Below are 14,301 nucleotides of genomic sequence, written 5' to 3'. Positions count from 1 at the left end.
GGCCACACTCTCACACCCACTCCATACAAGGTGTATTCCTCCATACAGGGTGTAGCGAGCCATCCTGTATCGCCCTGGGATGTTGACTGGTACCTGCTCTCAGGGAAGAGCTTGTGCCTTCCTTCTCTTTATGGCCCCGGGATGTTGACTGGTACCTGCACTCAGGGAAAAGCTTGTGCGTTCCTTCTCTTTATGGCCCCGGGATGTTGACTGGTACCTGCACTCAGGGAAAAGCTTGTGCCTTCCTTCCCTTCCTTAGTTTCCATCTTGGACACTGTCACAGACACTTGCCACTAAACTCCATTAAACATCTGGTTTAATATTCCCCTATTCTTCTCCCCAGACTGTTCCAAGTTCATTGAGGTTTTTCTGGTCAGTCCAATTTTCCACTGGCAGCAGAGAAGGCTATCCCAGGGTGGTTCTTCCTGGAATCCTGTCAGGACTCTGGGGCCTGCTGCCTCTTTAGCCTTTTTCTCTTTCATAAACCACATTCCTATTCATCAAGCGGGGTCTCCGTGTACACAACTCCCATTCATACTGTACATCTATTTGAGCATCGTGCCCACAGCACACCAACACAGCGTTGAACGTCTGGCTTATCAATACAAAATAAATCACCTCACGGATCAATGATGAAACTTCATCACCAACACTACTCCATCAAACCTTACACTCACTGATACTCTGAGACTCAAACATAGAAATGGAGCACCTGAAGGTTGCAGCATCAAACATCTCCATGGAAGCAGTGCCAACACTTGTTGTTCTGCTAGCTAGTCCAAGCATCAAGCAGCTCCGTAGGGTCTTGCGTCTGCAAACATTCCTTGCACAGTTATAAACAGTCTGATTCAAGAATACCAGTTGTGTGAATTAAAATGTGAATAAAGACATGCAAGCATGATGTTGACATCATTGTGTGATGGATAATGCTGATTCCCACAAACGGAGCTCCCGAATGTGCATAGGATTACTGCAGCAGAACAAAGTGGGTGCTGCTTTCCTACCATTTTCTCTCGTTACTAGACTAAGCCCTCTTAGCGTTGGCTGGCAGTTCCGTGCAGGGCCATAACTACATATGAGGACACCGAGGTTTGGACCTCAGTAAAAAAAATATTTAAAAAATAGAGAAAATATACATTTTTACACATCTAAATATTGCTCCCAGCGTCGATCAAAGCTCAGAACACTTATACTCATGATCTACTGACTTCTGATTGCGCCTGCCTCTTTGCGAATGAGTGAGACACGAAACAAACTACCCCAACTACCTCAAATGTCTCCGGGCTCAAGTTGGCAACTAGAGACGCTGCTGACAGTGTGTTTGCGAGATGCTGGACAAAAGGCCAATATAAAACCGACACACGACTTCTGTGTACAGACATCCACCAAACAAACAAAAACTGCCTCTCGGAGAATGAGTCCACAACTGGTAAATAGCCATTTATATGTCAGTCAGTCAGGTGGCTAGCTGCCGTAGAGACTTCTATGGTAGTAACATTTAAGGGCTCTGGCTAGTATTACTTAGCCAGCTAGAAGGAAGAACTAAGCAGCTAACATTAACCAGAGCCTACCTCAGCAGGAGCAAAAATAATGGCTACTAAGTTCTCATAAAAACTTTGCTTTACAGAGAGTAAATTACTGAGACAGACAGTGATGTGGCGCTCATTGGTGAGGCTGAGGCAGACTGCAATGCATGCAGGAGGAAGCAGAGGAAACAGAGAGAGAGAGGAAGCAAGCAGAGAGAGGTTTGTAATAGTGGTTCCTAAACTGGGGGTCAGTCCCCATGTGGGGTCCCCTGAGAAAATCTGTACCAATCTTATCAAACAGTTTAGTAACTTAAAAAAAAAAAGTATATATATATGTTTCAATATGAACATCTCGACATGCAATCAAAATGCAAACAATACAGTTCAAAAGTTGTGATGACCTTTTCGTTTATATCGGTGGTTGTTCATCTTATCTCGATCACCCACTGCAGTTCATAGTTTATCCACCTTTTGTTTTTACCACTACATCACTGATATTAATACAGAATCGTAAGTAATATTGTATCATTTGTGTTAAAGTGATAAAACAATCATCTGTGTGCTCCGTTGACGTCTGTTTGTGCGGAGCTTGATCAGTGTTGCCTAGGAATAGACACACGTGAACACTATGCAATTTGAGAAAAGAGATATCTATGCAAAGATTTGATGATTTTATACAATTCATCCTTACAACCGACTGAACAGTTGCTGATGCTACGTGTCAGTGTGAATCATTTCTCATATTTCCCCTCTTTCAGGGGTATAGCATTACAATTGTATAGGTAATAGGTTATGTGTTTGTAGATCAACTGAGGTGAATGAACCAAGGTGATAATGGCGGGGGTAAATTTAGCTTGTTTTTCCTGTTTTCCAAATAGCATTTTAAAGTTGTTTCATTGTATAGATATGCAGTAAATGAACTTCAACATTAAAAAAAATCCTGGGACCTCAGTAAAACTCAAACCCTGTTTCCGGCCCTGGTTCCAGAGCCAAAAGGGGGTGTCAACCAATACCAGCCCACCCAATCATCATCATTTTCCCCATGAGCAGTTTTAGTGCAGGCAGAATGGCCCCAGAAACAGGCCTGCATCTATGGCACAGGGAACCACCCTTCCTACGCTGGAAACTCCAGTATCCATTCTGTTTTTACCATTACACTGCCCCGCCGTGTGTGTGTTCGGGGTGTGTGTGTATTCTGAGTATGTGTGTCTTTGTGTGTGTCTGTGTACATGTGACGTTGTGTGTGCGATTCTGTGTGTGTTTCAGTGTGTGTGACTGTGTGCGTGAGGTGGGGATAGCTCAGCAACAAGATCTCACGGTTTTACCAGTTTTGATTCACATTCTGATGTTTAAACATGTTTCTCCAAACGTCAAATTTCAAAGTGTTTTAAACATCCCAGATTGCTCCTCCTACTCCACATCATTCCAAATAGTTCGGTTAAGGGTTAAAGTTTTTGGATTAAAACATTAAGTTTAGGCATTCATTCCCGAATGGTTAAGTTAAGGGTTAAGGTTTGCGATATGGTTAATACCCCAAAATGCAAAACCAGTGTCTACCACTCTGATTGAACACACATATTCACAAATTGGGGGTGGGAACATTGTGGTGATTTTCAGGTGGACATGTAACAACAACCTGAGTGCATCGGACACAAACAAAAACATCAATACAAATGTAACAGCACAACAAAATAGACAAACAAGTTTATGGAATCTATTTCCCCACAGGTTCATCTGGGGAAATAGATAAAAGGTCCTCATTGCCAAAATCCCAAAGTATCCCTTTAAACCCAAACCTACTTGATGGTAATAGTGCTCACTGTTGCCCCTAGTGCCCAGACAGCAGAAAGTATACCGGACCGATCATAAAATCTCCTTGATATCTGAAATACTTGATTATTAGTATTCACATGAAACAGAAGAAACGTTAGAGTAAGATGAAAACACAACCACAACACCTACAGTGTGCTTCCTGTGACTTTTCAGGCAAAATATGTTACGTAAAAGAAACAGGAACAGCCATGTTTTTTTTTAAAGAAGAAAAGATCCCCCACTCCCCCTCATAAATGCTTAGAGGCCCACTAAAACACACTGGTTAGTCACCAGTAGCGTTTGTTCTCCCTCCGCCCTCTCTCTTTGAAGCGCAGATCCTCTCTACTCTCGCTCACATTAAGGACGGCTCAGGGGACACCTGGGTCACTGGCAGTGACAGCACAGAGCCCACGGACCCTTTTAGAGCACAGCAGTCTTTTAAAGGCACTGCCTACTGACCATGGGACAGCACTAGGGGATGCATACTTGAAAAGGGATGGTAGAACAAAACATCTGTGTTGAAGGCCCTGAACACTAACTCTCATTGGAGGAAAGACTACATGTGTCACTTTTGCCTGTTGATTGTCCTCTGACCTTATGCGTACATGGCCTTAGCCTTTACCAGCAATACTGAAATCCTAACCACTGCAAACTGTACTGTCGAACAGAGAGAACACCAGAGAGGGAAACCTTTGCTGCCAGGCTACTACAGACAGAGAGAGAGAAAGATAGCCAAGAAAAGGAAAGTAAGTGCACTAAGCAGCCAGGCAGACCTGCAGACCACAGCTGTAGTAATGTGGGCAGCAGTACAAGGTGCTCGAGGAGAGGAATTCAGCACTTTGGACAGCACCTAGCTACAGTACTCTCCTCTCTCCACTCTGCCTGGAATCACAGCACCGCATACTTGGAGGCTGTGCTTAAGGACTTTGTGGTCTGCACTGTGACCATGTTACTAAGGTGCAGGAGGGGAAGGAGGGAGGGACGCAGGGGAGGTCTTGCCTGGAGGGTTATGCCGGATTTCCGTGTCTAGATCAAGTGGGAATAGAATACAAATGGGAGCAACGAGGTCACAGTTCACACCAGCTTCTATAGTGTTCAGTTGTCATCGTTGCAGTTCTACAACTATTTAACGACCTTACTCTCTCTCCCGTCTCCTCTTCTCAGGTAGCCGGGAGGCTGCATTCACGTACGCTATCACGGCCGCCGGCGTAGCCCACGCCATCACGGCGGCGTGTAGCCAGGGCAACCTGAGCCAGTGTGGCTGCGACCGGGAGAAGCAGGGTTACTATAATCAGGAGGAGGGCTGGAAGTGGGGAGGCTGCTCGGCGGACATCAAGTACGGCGTGGAGTTCTCCAGGAGGTTCGTAGACGCCCGCGAGATCAAGAAGACCACGCGCCGGCTGATGAACCTTCACAACAATGAGGCAGGGAGAAAGGTAAACACCCACATAGAAGAAATGCATCTTTGTCTTTTTAGTTTGGTGTCTGTGCGCATGCATCCATGTGTAAACACCCTAGGCCTGAGAAAGAGTGGAAACCTACAGACTGGTGGCGGGAACCCCTGATTGGGTGACGTGCTGATTGACAAGTCCCAGTTAGCCTCTCAGCAGCTTGTTTTGCTTTAGCTCAATTACTGTTTTTTTTCCCTACCATAATGGGGTGTATTTTTCTCTAGGAGTGATCTGGCACACTTGGGCCATGTTTGTTTGCTATTAGTCATCTCAGAACACAGAACAACATGAACCATAACAGAGGGAGGGAGGGAGGGAGGGAGGGAGGGAGGGAGGGAGGGAGGGAGGGAGGGAGGGAGGGAGGGAGGGAGGGGGAGGGAGGGAGGGAGGGAGGGAGGGAGGGAGGGAGGGGCATAGTGAACAACAGAGAAAAATGAAGTGAGAGAGAAATGTAGAAAGAAGGAGTGAGAGAGCGCAAAAATGACATAAAGATGAGAGAGAGAGAGAGCGAAAGAAAGAAAGAAAGAAAGAGCGAGAGAGCCTGACTGCCTGCCTGTGCTTCTCTGGCATTCTGGTGACAAATGGATCTAATTAATAAGTTCAGGGTTTTATCGTGTGCTCGCTGCTTGCTAGGGAAGCGGAGTGCGGCCGGCCGCCAGCTGCCAGATGGAGTTCTGCCATGGCCCTCCATCCAGCCCTTTCATGGAATTATGAAGTGTAAAGTCAGGAACAGGATATTATTGCAGTTCTCTCAGCCGTACCAAAAACACAGCACTGCTATTTCACTGCACCCATTCTGTTTCTGAAAGCACAGCGACAATGGTGGAGTTAACGCAGGCAGACTGATATGAGGGGATCGCGGTCAGGTGACCTGTCTGAGTCTGAGTTAGGCCTGGCAGAGGTTTGGTATGGATGATGGGATTCAATCAAACACGTTGTGGAAACTGGAGTTGTGGGGGGAAAATGACTTTTTCTAGTGCAGTCTGTTGATTAATGAGACAAGAGGGAAACTCAACTAAACATATTTCCAGTTTGAATGGCTGCATTTTCACAGCACAGGAATAATGTCCTTTTCTTTAAGTGTTTGGGGTTTGATTGAAGCTGGCCCTAGACCATTTAACGAAATACTCTGGTGTCTAACAAGTTTGAGAGTCTACTACTCTACCACTACAAAGATCGCTTTGCATCTAGAACATTCCGACACAAACACTGTCGGCTCCAGTTCTGTAAATCCCAAATAAATACAGACAAACCCATGGAATTATTTAGTCTCTCTGGAAGTTTGACCAGATTCTTTTCGAGGAAATCTGGTCATATCTGACTAATTGGTAGCAGACAAGAGGTTTGACGGACACACTGTAAAGTAAATGTTTCCAACCATTCAGTCAGTCTGTTTCACATAGACAATCATTGTGGTTTGTGCCGCCAGTATGTTTTTGGAAATCCTCATTCTGAATCACCATGTGTGATGAGATTCTTGGTTGACCCTCAAATCTTTTACCTTCTCCCCTCTCTTTCAATCAAATATCTGCTAATGAGGGATTTCAAATCACACACCGTATCAAGAGTAAGAGTCTAACGGCATGTATTAATCGATAACTCAGCGTACAACGTGTCTGATAGAAGTGTCTGTGAGTGTCTGATAGAAACGATGACTTCTGCTGGCAAGGCATCGTGCCTGGAAAAAAAACTGCTCTGGAAAAATGCCCTGCCAACAAAACGGAACATCTTATACAACAAATACATGCTTGGTTCTTACAAGTAGAAGCGCCCAATTAGGTTGAAAGAGTCATGTTAAGACTACTACAGAAGTGTTTATGTATTCCATGTCTCATACAAGAGCCACTGTCTCTTATTTCTCCATGACTTTACCCTCTCTATTCTCTACAAAATACAGTTTGTACTGAAGTGGTGGAACGCAGTACTACAGTAGGTTACTGGAAGCCTGTTGTAGAACAAGGATTGTCTCATTCCTGACACTAAACTGCTGTGGACACCACACAATATTTCCCAGATGCCCTAGGATTAGGCATTTTAGTAGGAGTTCTCTACTACACTGTGTGCCACATGTTGGAGCTGAAGATGAGCTTGGTGAGGGTGTGGGGTAGGGGAAATTAACCAGTGCTAGTGCATTTCGAAAAGGATTCAGTTTCTAAGAGATATGTCTGCTATTTGAACATGTAAGAGTGTTTTGATTCAAGATAAGAGACTTTGAAGTGTTGGTTTGGAGGATCTGTTTAATTGCGACATCCAGTACTTCAAGCTTGTTCATTTAAACACCATGCTTCTTTACTTAATAAACCAAACCATGCTCCCAGTGTACACCGTGATCCAGATGCAAACAGTTAATGGTCATCTGTCGAGGATGTCTGCCCAACGTATCTGCAACAAATAAAATAGCCGAATGATCCACATTTAACTCAAGTGTATTTAGATTTATTTTCCTCTGCTTTTGATGTGGTGTTCAGGAAGGTAGGGATAATTACATGGTAGAATATTACCAGAAATAGCATTTTCCCTCGCTCTACGGCCCGTGAGGGGGTCTTATCTAACCAGGGGGTGGTTTAAGGTAATAAAATATATTGAAAAAATACATATTGTTTTGAAAAAAAAATTGGTGGTGGAAAACAAACTCAATATATTTTAAAATAACTAAAACCAACTCAAAATTGTGTAGTAATGATAATGGACCGACATTCAAACAGTTTCTGGACTGTGTCCAGTTCACTAATAATCACCTAAATGAAAGCAAGACAGTCAGGGACAATAGAACATTTAAAAAAACTATAGATATAGAACAATTTCTTCAGATTTTGATGGCGAGGGAATATAACATATTTTCAGTGTGGCCCTCCAGACCTCGTTGAAGACCTTGTTGAAGACCAGGGCCAAATTGTTTTGACACCCCTGTTCTACGCTTAGCCAGGATGCAAATGTTTGACCCTTAGACGTAAGTGGATGTGGCACAACGCACAGAACAAACAACAAATGTGAATTCAGATAGAACAAAACTCCCCATTCTACAAACCAATATTAAGTAAAATACTTCCAAACAAATGTGTTTGGAATTCCACAGATCTGTCATTGTGGACATCCGTTTCCACTTACAGGGACCCCCTCCAAACAAGGAGTGCATTTACCAACCATCTGCTGCCAACTCTTGGTAATTCATTAACAGACCCAATATTGAACTCCAATAAATATGTCCTCTTCACTCAGATTGTCTCTTGTTCTTTCTCTAAAAGATGTATATGTAACACTGAAGAGAAAACAAACTAGGAAAGCACTGGTGTGAACTGTGAAGCTGACGTTATATCAGAGAAATACCAGCATCCATAGAAACATGCCATCCAAACAGTGCTGCAAATACAACATAGACAACCGTTGTCTTTTTCGGCCATGCAACAGTGTGATATGTTCCCAGACTTTTATTTAAAGAATATTAAGTAAACTCTTATAAGGAGAGATGTTTAAACTTGATGGTTTCAAGTATTCAAGTATGATTACTATCTGGAGTATGTCCTTTTAAAAATGTCAAGGAAGGCTGTAAAGCATTTTGATTCATAAGTATCATTACATTTTCTCATACTTTTACCAAGCCCAATGGAGGATTGTTGGACAGAATCCTGTCACATTTCACCTTGCATTAGACGACTGTGTTTGGGAGGTCAGTACAGTGGCTTGCGAAAGTATTCACCCCCCTTGGCATTTTTCCTATTTTGTTGCCTTACAACCTGGAATTGAAATTGATTTTTGCGGGATTAGGATTTAGGATTTACATTAGGATTTACATACTATGCCTACCACTTTGAAGATGCAAAATATTTTTTATTGTGAAACAAAACAGAAATAAGAAAACTTCAACTATTCGCCCCCCCCCAAAAAAAAAATCAATACTTTGTAGAGCCACCTTTCTCAGCAATTACAGCTGCAAGTTTTTTGGGGGGTATGTCTCTTGGCACATCTAGCCACTGGGATTTTTGCAAATTAAAAGGCAAAGCTGCTCCAGCTCCTTCAAGTTGGATGGGTTCCGCTGTTGTTCAGCAATCTTTAAGTTATACCACAGAGTCTCAATTGGAATGAGGTCTGAACTTTGACTAGACCATTCCAAGACATTTAAATGTTTCCCCTTGAACCACTCTAGTGTTGCTTTAGCAGCATGCTTAGGGTCATTGTCCTGCTGGAAGGTGAACCTCCGTCCCAGTTTCAAATCTTTGGAAGACTGAAAAAAGTTTCCCTCAAGGATTTCCCTGTATTTAGCGCCATCCATCACTTCTTCAATTCTGACCAGTTTCCCAGTCCCTGCCGATGAAAAATATCCCCACAACATTATGCTGCCACCACCATGCTTCACTGTGGGGATAGTGTTATCGAGGTGATGAGAGGTGTTGGGTTTGCGCCAGACATAGCGTTTTCCTTGATTGCCAAAAAGCTCAATTTTAGTCTCATCTGACCAGAGTACCACCTTCTATATGTTTGGGGAGTCTCCCACATGCCTTTTGGCGAACACTGAACGTGTTTGCTTAATTGTTTTCTTTAAGCAATGTCTTTTTTCTGGACACTCTTCTATAAAGCCCAGCTCTGTGGAGTGTACGGCTTAAAGTGGTCCTAAGGACAGATATTAAAATCTCCACTGTGGAGCTTTGCAGCTCTTTCAGGGTTATCTTTGGTCTCTTTGTTGCCTCTCTGATTAATGCCTTCCTTTCCTGGTCCATGAGTTTTGGTGGGCGGCCCTCTCTTGGCAGGTTTGTTGTGGTGACATATTCTATCAAATGATTAATAATGGATTTAATGGTGCTCCGTGGGATGTTCAAAGTTCCTGATCTTTTTTTATAACCCAACCCTGATCTGTTCTTCTCCACAACTTTGTCCCAGAGCTCTTTGGAGAGCTCCTTGGTCTTCATGGTGCCTCTTGCTTGGTGGTGCCCTTTGCTTATTGGTGTTGCAGACTCTGGGGCCTTTCAGAATTGGTATATATATATATATATATATATATATATATATATATATATATATATATATATATATATATATATATATATATATATATATATATATATATATATAATATAATGAGATCATGTGACAGATCACATGACACTTAGATTGCACACAGGTGGACTTTATTTAACTTATTATGTGACTTCAGAAGGTAATTGGTTGCACCAGATCTTATTTAGGGGTTTCATAGCAAAGGGGGTGAATACATATGCACGCACCATTTTTCAGTTTTTTATTTTGGGGGTTTCTTTTTTTTCCCTACCAATTTGGACTATTTTGTCCATTACATGAAATCCAGATAGAAATACATTTAAATGACAGGTTGTAATGCAACAAAATAGGAAAAATTCCAAGGGGGTGAATACTTTTGAAAGGCACTGTAGTTATTGCCAAACACACTAAAATATTATCCATTTGTTGGCTCAAGAGGTAATTAATTAGGAGTTTTGGTGCGGATAAAGGTGCGGTGGTTCAACAACATTTGAGAACAGCTTGGTCTTTTATTCCAGACTCTGATCTTAAAATGATATTATACCAAGGGCCATCTTTTCTCACTGACCTTCTGTTGACTGTTTTTCCATCATTCATTTAGCAGAAGAGCTAGGAACCTCTTCACCCTGGCCTTGGTTTCTGTTTCCACCCTAGTCAGGCCATTCCAGTATTTTAACGCTGGGCCTGCCACAGGAATGCAATGTAATGTCTTGTAACGCCATGTCACCTCTTACATCGCTCTCTTCCTGTGTGTCCATGCAGGTCCTGGAAGAGCGGATGAAGTTGGAGTGTAAGTGTCACGGCGTGTCGGGCTCCTGCACTACCAAGACCTGCTGGACGACCCTGCCCAAGTTCAGAGAGATCGGCTATATCCTGAAGGACAAGTACAACGAGGCGGTTCATGTGGAAGTGGTTCGGGCCAGCCGACTACGCCAGCCCACCTTCCTCAAGGTGAAGAAGACCCAGGGCTTCCGCAAGCCCATGGAGACCGACCTCGTCTACATTGAGAGGTCGCCCAACTACTGCGAGGAGGACGCGGCCACGGGGAGCGTGGGTACCCAGGGGAGGCTGTGTAACCGCACCTCGCCCCACACGGACGGCTGCGACCTCATGTGCTGCGGCCGGGGCTACAACACGCACCAGTACACCAAAGTGTGGCAGTGCAACTGTAAGTTCCAGTGGTGCTGCTTTGTCAAGTGCAACACGTGCAGCGAGAGGACGGAGGTGTTTACCTGCAAATAAAGGGGTTTGTCATAACGGACTTACAGTACGGTACTATGACGGGGAGGGGCATAGCAGGACTAGTTGGATGAGGAGGAAGACCCCCAGAGGACAGATAAATGGACATGTCTTGGAACAGGGACAATGAAAGACTTTACAATAAAAAAGGAATGGAATTTTTCATGTCAGCTCTTCATGGCATCGTTTTGCACAGCAGAATCAAAATTAGCTTTTTAAGAAAGTAAAGGCTAAATATCAATAGGTAATAATACTACCCCAAATCTTTGACCGACTTGAGACAAAATAATGTGTGCTCATGTAGTGATGTATTCAAAGTGACTCTAAAAGTTGGGACTACAGGAAACAAATAGTGCCTGGATGGGAACTGTGCATTGCACTCTGGGATTTGTAGTTCTTTATTTCCCGGAATGGCTTCTAAATGGACCAGAAAGAGACTGGAGATGTGGTAGAAATTGACAGTAACTGTTGAGGGATGAGACTCTGGGAAAGAGTCATCTTAAAAGTCTTCTAGTAAGAACTCTGGAGTTTTCTTTTGTTTTTCCACAGAGGGAGAGAGCAGAGGTGAATATTTTAGCCCCCAAACAGGAGGTGTTTTCTTTTTGGAGTTGTGTAGACATGAAGAACGCTGTGTTAGCGTGGTGCCTTGGGGCGCACCGAAAGCTGAGTCTCTATAGTAAGCCCTCTGCTGCCAACTGGAACAGAGTATGTCCGTTTTCCAGTCACACTGGAACTGTCTGTTTGAACACTGAAAATAAATGGTTTATTTATGTTATAGTATCTTAAAACAAAGCACTAACGGGTAGAAATGTCTTTTTTGTACTAAGTGTAAAAAATACTTTTTTTAGAAAACTCTGACTGAAGATTATGCGTGTCTTTTAGAAAATGGTACCCATCCCACTATCAATCCCCCTTTTTTCTAAAATGGTTCCATTGCTATTGGTGTGTTGACTACAACAACAACAAAAATCAACATTAAAGTGTATTTTACAAGTAGAATCAATCACGTTGGTTCTATTCTGCTGTAGCATAGCTTTTGTTTGCAGTCATTTATGAACCAGATGGTAGGCCTACATCCTGCCTGGGTTATGTTGCATTTTCAAGCAAAGACAGTAGAAAGAGCACTCCTTTCTTAACCGCAAAGATCCTTGCTCAATTAATTTAACGTGATATTGACATGTTGCCGCATGTGTTGTCGAGATATGCCTCAAATGGAAATCATATGAACTCCAATTTGACTGAGTTTTTGAAATGTAATTGCAAAGAAAAACAGGACTGAGAATCAAAGTGAGTGAAGTCTGCTGGTCTCGAGGGGAAATGCAAGGCGTCAGCCAATGGCTTCATTCATTCACTGCATACAGAGCTGTGATCTCATTCTCATCTGTGTTCATTGGTTGCGGTTATGCTATACAAAAGTGTCCGGTTACATCAGGTTTCAGTGACGTAAAACATCAGAACACATCATTTTGGCACTTTATCATAATCGATCATACAGCTCCTCCACTATTTTCTGTGTGTTTAAGCTTCATATGTTGATATGAGACCATTTGTTTTTCTGCTGATTTGAGACCATGACGACGCAAGGTTTACTTCTCAGGCAGGCCAGTTTCTTTCCTGTTTCATTTTCTTGGTTTTTCATGAGATAGACAGATCTGTCATTGTGTGCACAGTGAATAATAAACGTTACAATTTAGGTGAAAGGTGCTGTTTTATTGTAGTGACGATGTAAATGTAGTGCTTTCGTCGTTTTCAATGATGGTATCAATGTTGGTGCTACTCAAATACAATAGTAGTTTAATTAACCGGATAGTCTGCTGACTAAAGCAAACTATTTAATGTCGCCTAGACGTGAAAGTTTATCAAATGAGTATGTGTTCTAATATTGATTAAAACCACTGCAGCCTGTTACTATTTCAGGATACAGTATAAACTCACAAACAAGGGGATAAACGTGTGAAAATGATCCGATTTATCTCTCAGATAGTTTCTCATCGCTGCACCCACATATTAGAACGACTAATCCTGGAGTTACTGATTAACATAACTGGAGTCAATTGTTTACTTGTTTACTTAAGTTCTCTACAATATCCAGAGAGTTATCTCAAACTTTTATGGCAGAAGACCATATATTGTTTGGGCCAAGTGCAAGTTGATTCACATAATATTGCGTGTCAGTGCTCATCTCAGTTGCCCATGACAACTGTTCCACCAAATATCCAAAGGGCTTATTATTTGGGCTCTGACTCCCTGCAATGGAACACATTTTAATATGTCTGGCCATTGTATGTAGAGATTTTAAGCCGCCATTGTCTACATAAAAAATGTCCCTTATTCAGAAGTTCCAACCACCGTGAATATGGCTATTGGCGTTGCGAAGGAAGCGTAAATCATTAAATATCATAAATAAATCAACCAGCTTGCTAACTTTGACATTATTTTGTACACAGCACATGTTCATAATAATCTGTGGTTCGTCTGTCTTGATTATGGTGCGCACAAAACAAAAGTCAATTATCTCTCGCGGCCCATCGCTGAGTCAGTCAGTCACATGTGTGCAGCGAGTGGGAGAGCAAGTGGAAGAGAGAGTCTTTGGGGTTTCTAAAGCTTCATAGGGAGTTATTGTGTTGCCTTTTCTGGGTAATTGGGGTTGTCTGTCTTGGATTGTCAGAGCAGCCCGTGAAGCCACATCTTCTCACTCTATCATTGAATAATCGGTCTAACCCAGTCACCATTTGTTGCACATGTTCTTGACTGTATGCCTGCTGTAGTCAATATATCACAATTTGATATGAGATACTATTAAATCAAAATCAAATAAAATGTTATTGGTCACATACACATATTTAGCAGATGTTATGGCGGGTGTAGCGAAATGCCTATAATTGATAGTGTTAGGGTAGCTACTCTAGAAATGTAGTTTACCAATCTACCAATTACTTCACACTGGAAGAAGTTAAGCTACCCTTAAAGAAACATATAGTTTACTTAACTAAATTTACTTTGAGAAAGTAGTTCACGACCTCCAAACGACTTTGTGAGAAATTATCATAACTAAATCTTGGAAGTGTCATAGAATACAAATTGCAAGAACGGTTCTCTCTGCAGTCAGATGTTAACAGTGTAATTTAAAGTATTAAACACTAACTGTATGTTTCACGGGAGAATTAGGCAGATCTGATGCCGAAAAAGAAAGGAAATGGTTGCCTACTTCACACGTATTTGATTTCATTTTTGCAACAGAAAAAAGTAGTGTGTAGGAGTTCCAGTAGGTAGCGTGGCAA

At 42.4% G+C, this 14,301-nt stretch overlaps 1 protein-coding gene across 2 annotated transcripts in view; it reads left to right on the top strand.

Annotated features, from left to right (window-relative positions):
* Positions 1 to 12,713, top strand: part of LOC112218176 (protein Wnt-7b) — a 33,277-nt gene extending 20,564 nt beyond the window's left edge. For both annotated transcript variants that reach the window (XM_024378762.2, XM_024378761.2), the window contains exons 3-4: positions 4,503 to 4,774; positions 10,544 to 12,713. In XM_024378762.2, coding sequence (XP_024234530.1) covers positions 4,503 to 4,774; positions 10,544 to 11,023 — 752 coding nt within the window. In that variant the 3' untranslated portion in view covers positions 11,024 to 12,713. The remainder of the gene's footprint in view (positions 1 to 4,502; positions 4,775 to 10,543) is intronic.
* Positions 12,714 to 14,301: the final 1,588 nt, after the last annotated feature.

This window comes from Oncorhynchus tshawytscha, linkage group LG19 (assembly GCF_018296145.1).
Source record: "Oncorhynchus tshawytscha isolate Ot180627B linkage group LG19, Otsh_v2.0, whole genome shotgun sequence".
Lineage (NCBI taxonomy): Eukaryota > Metazoa > Chordata > Actinopteri > Salmoniformes > Salmonidae > Oncorhynchus > Oncorhynchus tshawytscha.
This window is presented reverse-complemented; position numbering and strand designations above follow the sequence as displayed.